Source organism: Mercurialis annua, linkage group LG1-X (genome assembly GCF_937616625.2).
Source record: "Mercurialis annua linkage group LG1-X, ddMerAnnu1.2, whole genome shotgun sequence".
Taxonomy (NCBI): Eukaryota; Viridiplantae; Streptophyta; class Magnoliopsida; order Malpighiales; family Euphorbiaceae; genus Mercurialis; species Mercurialis annua.
Window position 1 is genome coordinate 13,974,011 of NC_065570.1, and position 8,472 is coordinate 13,982,482.

Below are 8,472 nucleotides of genomic sequence, written 5' to 3' on the forward strand. Positions count from 1 at the left end.
ACGTGGCACATCCGTTGTTTGAGATAAACACTCATTTTTCTCTCTTCCACACTTTTTTCTTTCTAATAGTAACTCATATTTTCTCTTTCATATATCACACTTTTTTTCTCTAGCACAAATTAATTATGCTACATATTTTTATTTATTATTCTTTATTATTATATTTCACACAATAAATTTATTAAAATTAATTTTTATTCCTCATATATTATAATTATTCTATATACTCTTAAACATTAATTATTTATAATCATATTTTTTTATAATACTATATAATTATAATTTTAAAAAATTACATTTATTAAAATTAAAAAATCCGGTTGAACCAGTTGAACCATGAACCTCCTACGAAGCCGGTTTCCGTTCTGGTCCGGTTTTAAAAACATTGCCATTTTAAAAACATTGCCATTTTCAGCTTTAACTGGTTAGTTTTAGCTTTCATTTCTTTTACTTTTCCTAAAACAATTAGCTAAACTATCGATTTCCATCCCATGAGTAATCAATAAAAAATTTAACTTTTTAATTAATTAATTCTCAAACTTACCAATTTATATCAATCAGACCAAATACATTAATTTTAAAAACAATGGTAGAGGCTTAATTGATTAAAAATCTGAGTTAGATGGTACAAACTAACAACTTTAAGGGGGCTAATTAACCAAAAAAAAATTAATTTTAATATCAATTGGCCAATGCCCACAAGTTAGGGGGCATATTGATATGAAAGTCAACTGATTAATCACCAAAGTAGTTGAGAAACAGAAGAATACAATTGAATGATTTAAACTAGAATTGAGTTTCATTTACCACAACTACAAACTGAACATTTTCTAATCTTCCCTTTGATTGTTCATAAAAACTAGCAGACATTAAATGGGACAACAAACACAAAGACAAGAAGATACCTTAAACATCAAAATCATATTTAAAGTGGGAAAAAGAATTGATTTAGTAGTAACATTGATGCCATGTTGAACTTAAGTTGGCTGCCACTCTTTCCGGATATCAAATGTGTAGTTAATCTCCAAGTAGCACTTGTTATCATCATCGACGAACTGAAAACCAACAAACAACGACGTTAAACTCATGCAAAATTGAGCGGACGGGGCAACGAGGTAGGGTCAATCAATGATATGTGACACCCATTTTAGAGCTGGCGTATTAATTTGGCAACAGAGTCGATTTTAACATGACAAAGTTTTGGAAACGCTGAAACATGAGACTCGATAAGTTTTTGTGCAACATACGGAATGGTGAAGTACCCTTTATATTGGCATGATTTGATAAGGTCGAAAAATGTACATATACCTTACTTCTGGCGGAGTAGGAGCCTCTAGCAAAAACGCCAGACGGGGTAGTTTCCTCGGGCAGTTGATGAGTATAAGGCTCTGGCTGAGGACTGAAAGTTCCGAGCATCTCCTTGGTGCTATCTACTGCTTTGCAAAATGGGAGGATGTTAAAATGTTGTTTTGCAGGATGAGAATATTGAAGACAAAGAAAAGAAGATTACCTTTGAGACCAGTTTTCCAAACTGTATTAGTGTACTTGAGGCCTGATACAATGTTATTCCCAACCTCAAAGCTGAACTGCAGGCTGTAGCGGCTGCCTTCCTTCAAGGTGAACCATGTCCCTTTCGGATTTCCATTCTCCGGAATTGACAGAACAATATCCGCTCTCCCCGGGGATTTTATTGCAAGACTCCTCATCTTTACTTCTGCATCCAGAGTTTCTACATAACCCCAAAACAAACTCATCACCTATAATTTAACTAAGATATTTATTCTACTTTGATGATTCTATGAAATCAAAAGTCGAACCAAAAATAAAGTTAACCGTTGTATTACAATACAGATACCATAATTAGTAAGCTATGTTGCGCCTAAACTTTTCAAATACCACGTTTCAGCATTTCGTTTCGGGACATTCTAATCAAACTCCAGAATTTGTATTTACAATCTTTTCTTAAATAGTACAACTATTTCGTTACTGTTTCCGATTTCAAAAAGTCCCGTTTCAACGGTTTGATTTCTATATAACATAGTTTCAAACACAAAAAACACCAGTCTTTTTTTCCGATTTCAAAGTCTCTCTCCTCAAAGTTTTCGCACAATAAGTGGCACACCAGAGACTTAGGCTTTGGGAGGAGGACAAAAGAGTCGGGGTCCGAAAATGGCATTTCGAAAAAAAATCCATCTCGGAATAAGAAAAGCTCGATCGTAAAACCGTCATATGCAAATTAGAAAAGAATATGAAAAGAAATGTAAACCAATATTATTACCTCCAACAGAATTAAGATCCACACTGCCGAGAAGCTGTTCCTTCCATCTCCTCAAGCTCTCATCGTCCTACAACCACATAACGGACGATAAACAGAAGAAAAAAAACAAACCAAAATTAGAGAAATTTACAGACAGAAGAACCAACCTTATCTTTTTCAAGCTGTTCTTTAAGAGTATACTGAGGACCCAACTCAATCTTCCTCTCATCATCCTCCTCTTCTTCCTGATCAGTGCCATAAATAGAGCTCTCACTCATTTGTCTACTCATCCCACATTCATCCTCACCTGATTTCGCTCTTGTTTTCGTCTCGAAAACTAATTCCTCTGCGCTCTTCTTCTCGTCTAAACCCATGCTCACCGGCTATGCTACAGACACCATCAAAACTAATAACCCTAACACAAACAAAACACGTAAAACATTACCATTTTCATGCAGAGAAAAAGCCCAGAAAACCCCGCAGGAAGAAGAAGAAAAAAGATGAAGAGTTTTGGTTTAGAGAGAGAGAGAGAAAAGGAAATGGTCATGTGGTGATCCGAATTATATGTAATGGTGTGATATGATAAGAGATCGTGAAGGCCACTACCGCTACTACTAAAGGCCACGATTTTAAATTCAACTGATCTGTACAAACAGAATACAACACAGACACGAGATTGTAAGAAAATAGTATAACACAATTTGACTTCTTCTTCGAAACCTCTTCCATTTTTCTATCTATACTACTTATATACTACTTATATACCTTTACGATCCTAACTATCTATACTTCAAATAGTATAAACTTTGAGTTCACATAAGTACTTCTCTTTTTTAATTATTCATTCTTTTTAACTAAGCATTAATAAAGATTAATTTTATGTATTGATCTTCTAATTAAATTGTTAGTTTTGTTGATTAAATTATTTAAATTGTCTTACTATTATATTTTATTTTACCTATTTACTTTTTAATTTAGTTAACTAACAATCAATTTGTTTATTACAATGAATCTTTATGTTTTTTTAAATATTCAATACAACCCTTTTTCGACATGAAAAGTTTCACATAACCTTCTCTGTTGCAATTTTAAATAATTGGCTATAAATTTTTTGTCGAAATAGAATGTCCTATTTAATATTTAAAAATGTAGCATAGTAAAAAAATAAAAGGATAAACTATTAAAAAAAACGTCTAATTTGACTCCTTCTTCTCAACCTCTTCCATTGTTCTATCTACTACTTATATACTGTTTATATACCTTTCCAGTCCTAACTATCTATACTTCAAATAGTATAAACCTTGAGTTCACATATGTACTTTTCTTTTTCAATTATTCATTCTTTTCAACTAAGAATTAATAAAGATTAATTTTATGTATTGATCTTCTAGTTAAATTGTTAGTTTTATTGATTAAATTATTTAAATTGTCTCTTATTTATAAATAAATAAATCTATGAATAAGAGAAAAATAAAATTATTATATAAAAAATAGAACAATTTTATATAAAAAAAAAATTATATATCTACAATAAATGATCCTTTTTTCTTCTAAAGTGTTATTTAGGATTTCACAAATCTTAGGACATAAATAATCCTTTTCCCTTCGCCACGTAGGATCACACTAACGGAGTCTTTAAAGCAATGAGACGACGTCAAACTGAGGGGCCTGACTGCTCATTTTTTCAAATGTTAGGAGTATAGGTGGACCTTTTTGAAAATTAATGCCTCACCTGATCCTGATCCGAAATTCTAAGGGCATGAATACCTTTTTCCCTTAAATAAAAATCCAACTATTTATAGGGAAAAACTTCTTAAAATAGGAAAACCCATTTTAATGAAATTCAAACTCTTAATGAAATAATAAATGACAACAAAAATTTAATTTACTTGGCTAAATAGGCGGAACACCCAAATAGGTCAATTTCAACTCATGGTCTTATCTAGCAATATTTTTGGCTGGTGTAAAACAACTACCGATACATTATATATACATCTTTGATACATCTCTGAAATATTTTCAAGATGTACCTGACATGTTATTGAGATGTAATTGAACTATTTTTAAAATCTGATTTCCTTATATTAAACAAAAAAATTGTGAATGTTTACAATTTTGATATAGACTCATATATGTATAAGATTAACTTCAACTGTTAATAAATTTAATGAATGAATTATATTGTTATTGGTTCAATTTTTTATCGTAGTTAGATGCATCATCGATACATTATACATACACTACCGATACATCGTTAATACATCGTTATACACTATGATACATGTTCTCTATCACACGATTGCCCTCTATTCGCTTCGATCATTTCCAAAAAGAATGAATCTTTATACTTTGACACCATTTGACTCCATTCTCTTTGTCCAGACATCTCCCTTCTGTTGTATAACATAACATCTAGCTGCATAAAGTGCATACGCAACTTCAATTACAAACATAAAGTTAACCACTTACTCCAATCTCCTTCCAATGCTAATCATCTCCATTTTTCAGTTTTAGCCAGACTAATCAATTAGACTAACCACACCCAAGACATTGATAAATAGTAAAAAAAATTATGACCTTGTTAAGATCGTGCCTAAGTGCAGCTTTCCGATACACCTTCTTTATGAACTTGAAGATTTTATCCCTTGAAACTTTTTGTTAGAATTCCACATAGAAAATGGAATGCTTTTCTATTCATTCTACGATGGGCTAAATGGAACAGGCGGCAACGGCAGCAACATAAGAAGTGGTTAGACCTCAACAGCAGTGGACAAGGCAATGGTAGAACCATAGCAAGAAGCTTAGTGGTTCGATGTTATTAGAAGTGAAAAAGGAGGCGACGACAACCTCGGCAGCTAGTCGATAATAGTGGTGGTTCAATGGCAAAGGTGGCTCAACAGCAGAAGCGATGGCTCGACGAAATATGGCGCAGTGACGTGGAACATATCGGTTGTTCGTGGTTATTACTTGCAGGGAGAGAACATGTTTATATTGTTGTGTTTGGTAGGGAGTTGTTTTGTATGCTACATGTCTCTAACTAATAGAATGGATATAATATTTTTCATGAATGTAAACAATTTACCTTGTATGTATTTGAGTAAAGTTTTGATTTATTTAAGATATTTTTGTGCTTTTCTCCAAGATGTAATTTATAATATCCATTATAAAAAGGGCTCAAATAATATCATGCTAGATTCATTTGTTAATCTTCAACCATCATCCCTTTTAAATGATACCCAATAAATGCATCAGAATCTGATTTTCTTGATTATCTATCTAATAATTTAGTGCACAACTCCTTTTCATGAACAATTCAAGAACCGTGAGAATTGAATCATACACTACTCTAGCCATAATCAGTGGCGGAACCACGTTCGGCTATTTAAAAAAAATATTCCAAAAATCTATTTTTTTTTTATTTTTTTCCGGCAAAGAGGGTCGGCCGACCCTCCTCGACCCTCCCTAGTTCCGCCCCTGGCCATAATTATACAACTCTGCCAAGAACAAACTATAATGTATAGCCTTATTGCTGCATGCTGCATGCTGCATTTAAAGAAATGACTAATATAGTTATTTCTAGGGTTAATTGCAAATTAATACACAAACTTTACCCCAATTTGCAATTACAACACAAACTTTAAAACTTGGCAAATTGGTACACCGATTTTCATTTTTTGGCGAATTGATACACCGAACTTGAAAAACACTAACGTGGACGTTGTCATATACAGCCACGTGTTGTTGTATGATTGGTCGGTGTACTAATTTGCCAAAAAAATGAAAGTTGGTGTATTAAATTGCCAAGTTTCAAAGTTCGTGTTGTAATTGCAAATTAGGGTAAAGTTCGTGTATTAATTTGCAATTAACCCTTATTTCTATAGACAGTAACTTTTATTTAGCATATAATACCGACAAAAGCAACATTTTTTCTAGTCATTTTTATGTTTAATAACCATTTGAATTGATAGATTTCGGAAGATCAAAATCCGTTAAATTAACATAATTTATAGATTAAAACAAAATGTAATGCTTGGTATGTTAAAAAGTGATAAGAATCCATGAACTTTAAAGATTCGTGATTAAAACCCATGAAAAGTTAAAATCGCTACGAATAATTTTTTTGAACATGATTAATTGTTGTGATATTTTAAAATTTCAAAAAATACCCCTACAAATCCATTGATTTTACCAAACGATGAAATCATTAAATTCATAAATTTCACATTCTATGAAATAAAAAAATTCGTGAATTTTTGCCAAATCCATGGAGTTTAAAAACTCTCAGTCCAAACAATGCCTACCCCTCTTAAAATTGCCAAGTCACTGAAATCAGATCATAATTTCGAGACAAAGAGCAGAAACTCGCTATTAATCAAATAAAATCAATAAACTTTAAAAGTTTCATTGATAATGATGACGCAGACAATTTATTCAATTTTATATTAATTAAACTAAATCGAAAAAAAATGAAAAAATTCAACTGATTTACTTTGTTTAAAAACATTATAAAATTAATTTGTTTCTATTTAATTTGAATAAACCGATATCCGGTCTGACAAGTTCATCATTACTTAAAATTTTGCACTGCAATTTCATCTCTAGCAAGCATTTACCAAGTTTCAAACTGCAACCTGAAAATTTTAATCTCAACCTCAAACCCTCCTTACAATCTGCATGAAACAAACATAATTCATCTTAAATAAATGATCTCTTCTTAAGGCTGTTCTAACAGGCTTCAATCCATTTTTTTCACTATATGTGTATTCAAAACCTTGGTGTGTAATAAATATTGCTACACTAACAACAAAAGGAAGGATGAAGCAATGACCTGACTTTCAAACCCGAGACGGCCAATCAATCGCTTCCCCATTTTCTCTGAACTCTCTCTTTAGCAGATGCCTGAACAAGCACCGGCTTGTTCGACATATCATCAAAATTAGCAGAAGATTCTGGAGATGTCTTTTTCAAGAGTGTTGACGTTATCAAAGAAAATCCATTTCTTGTTCCTCGCAAAGCTTTCAGTGCGGTATTCACGATGACTGCAAGCATCACTTCGCCTTTTGCAACCACAAGATACTGTAATGCAATAATATTAATAGGGGGGGGATTCTAAATCTAGAACAAGTGGTTAACATAGCAAGAGTACTAGGACGGGCAAGCCTTAGCATTACGTACTTGAGAATTGAAACACGAAACGACTTACCATAGCAAGAATAGCTAGGACGGTGAGGCCTGTTTGTTGTGCTTCAGACCAGAAATTGTCACCATTGGACCACCCAAATCGGCCACCCCATCCGAACCAACCCCCTCCACCAGAATTTGCTCCTCCGCCCGCTTCCTCTCGTTTCTTAATTTCCTTGTTCCACTTCTCAAATTCATTTTTCTTTCCGCCTAGTGCACTTTCTAACGATTTCCTAGCTTGTTCCTGCAACACAGGTGGTACAGATTGTTCATCAAGTCTAGTGGAACATAATATATACCCAAGATAGCAGAACTAGGCAGAAAAGAAGAGCTGCAAAAAAGCAAAGCACAAAAATACTTAAGCACATGAGGACTTCACAACAAAGAAATTTAATTATCATGCATTCATTGACAAATAGAACCACTAAAAAATTTCAACTTTTAATTAATTGCTCTTAAAAAAAGAGGGGAACTCCAATTCATCAACTATATCTATGTGCAATTCGAAGGTAAACCTACGCACAGTGGCGAACTTAACAAATTTTTATAAGATGGGCAAAATTATACCGAAAATTCATAAAATAAAAAAACTAAAAAATTTAACGTGGGCAGTGGTATAAATTCTAAGGCCGAAAAACTATACTACTAACATATATATTCATATCTTTTTCAAAGATTCTAAATAATAAGTTAGTCAACTGTTCACCATACGCTCTTCCTAGCTCCGCTCCTGCCTATGCAAACCAATCGATTTTTTGAACAGAGAATAAGAGAGGTACCTCTCTGCGACTGCTGTTGTTGCCTGAAAAAATGCAAGTAAATTTGGGGTGGCACTTCAATTGCTGCTGTAAACATACCCAACTTTGTTTGCCGTTTTCTGTGCTGTAAAAGTGGGATCTACTCAAACAACTGATAGGGTTTATATTAAGAACCTGCGCCATGGTTTATCCCATCTTCCCTTCACTTTCACTTCCTTTTAATTACCCAACCACACCCACTTTCAAACCCAACCCAACCCAAATCTCTTTGGCTCA

At 33.1% G+C, this 8,472-nt stretch overlaps 2 protein-coding genes across 4 annotated transcripts; both read right to left on the reverse strand.

Annotated features, from left to right (window-relative positions):
- Positions 1–767: 767 nt before the first annotated feature.
- LOC126664084 (rho GDP-dissociation inhibitor 1-like) lies at positions 768–2,948 on the reverse strand. Its single transcript, XM_050356471.2, has 5 exons — positions 2,425–2,948; positions 2,279–2,345; positions 1,511–1,729; positions 1,309–1,433; positions 768–1,055 (listed from the first exon to the last, which is right to left on the reverse strand). Exons 1-5 carry the CDS (start codon positions 2,629–2,631, stop codon positions 978–980), a joined length of 696 nt encoding a protein of 231 aa, XP_050212428.1. The 5' UTR covers positions 2,632–2,948; the 3' UTR covers positions 768–977.
- Positions 2,949–4,392: 1,444 nt separating this feature from the next.
- LOC126664100 (uncharacterized) lies at positions 4,393–8,472 on the reverse strand. Of its 3 annotated transcripts, none has more exons than XM_050356473.2 (4): positions 8,218–8,472; positions 7,461–7,682; positions 7,086–7,333; positions 4,393–4,673 (listed from the first exon to the last, which is right to left on the reverse strand). In XM_050356473.2, exons 1-3 carry the CDS (start codon positions 8,377–8,379, stop codon positions 7,112–7,114), a joined length of 606 nt encoding a protein of 201 aa, XP_050212430.1. In that variant the 5' UTR covers positions 8,380–8,472; the 3' UTR covers positions 4,393–4,673; positions 7,086–7,111. The 3 variants fall into 3 exon arrangements, with proteins under 3 accessions (XP_050212430.1, XP_050212429.1, XP_055962128.1); XM_050356472.2 differs by lacking the exon at positions 4,393–4,673 and adding an exon at positions 6,761–6,927 and having other exon boundaries at positions 8,218–8,471; XM_056106153.1 differs by lacking the exon at positions 4,393–4,673 and having other exon boundaries at positions 6,933–7,333.

Bases quoted from the DNA above. Each gene is read 5' to 3' on its own strand.
- LOC126664084 (XM_050356471.2), bottom strand. From the start codon at position 2,631: ATGGGTTTAGACGAGAAGAAGAGCGCAGAGGAATTAGTTTTCGAGACG. The intron at 1,730-2,278 runs GTAATAATATTG...GGGGTTATGTAG, and splicing joins GGATCTTAATTCTGTTGGAG to AAACTCTGGATGCAGAAGTA. The intron at 1,434-1,510 runs GTAATCTTCTTT...TTTGCAAAGCAG, and splicing joins TTGGAAAACTGGTCTCAAAG to TAGATAGCACCAAGGAGATG.
- LOC126664100 (XM_050356473.2), bottom strand. From the start codon at position 8,379: ATGGCGCAGGTTCTTAATATAAACCCTATCAGTTGTTTGAGTAGATCC. The intron at 7,683-8,217 runs GTACCTCTCTTA...CCTGTGTTGCAG, and splicing joins ACAACAGCAGTCGCAGAGAG to GAACAAGCTAGGAAATCGTT. The intron at 7,334-7,460 runs GTAAGTCGTTTC...ATTGCATTACAG, and splicing joins TCCTAGCTATTCTTGCTATG to TATCTTGTGGTTGCAAAAGG.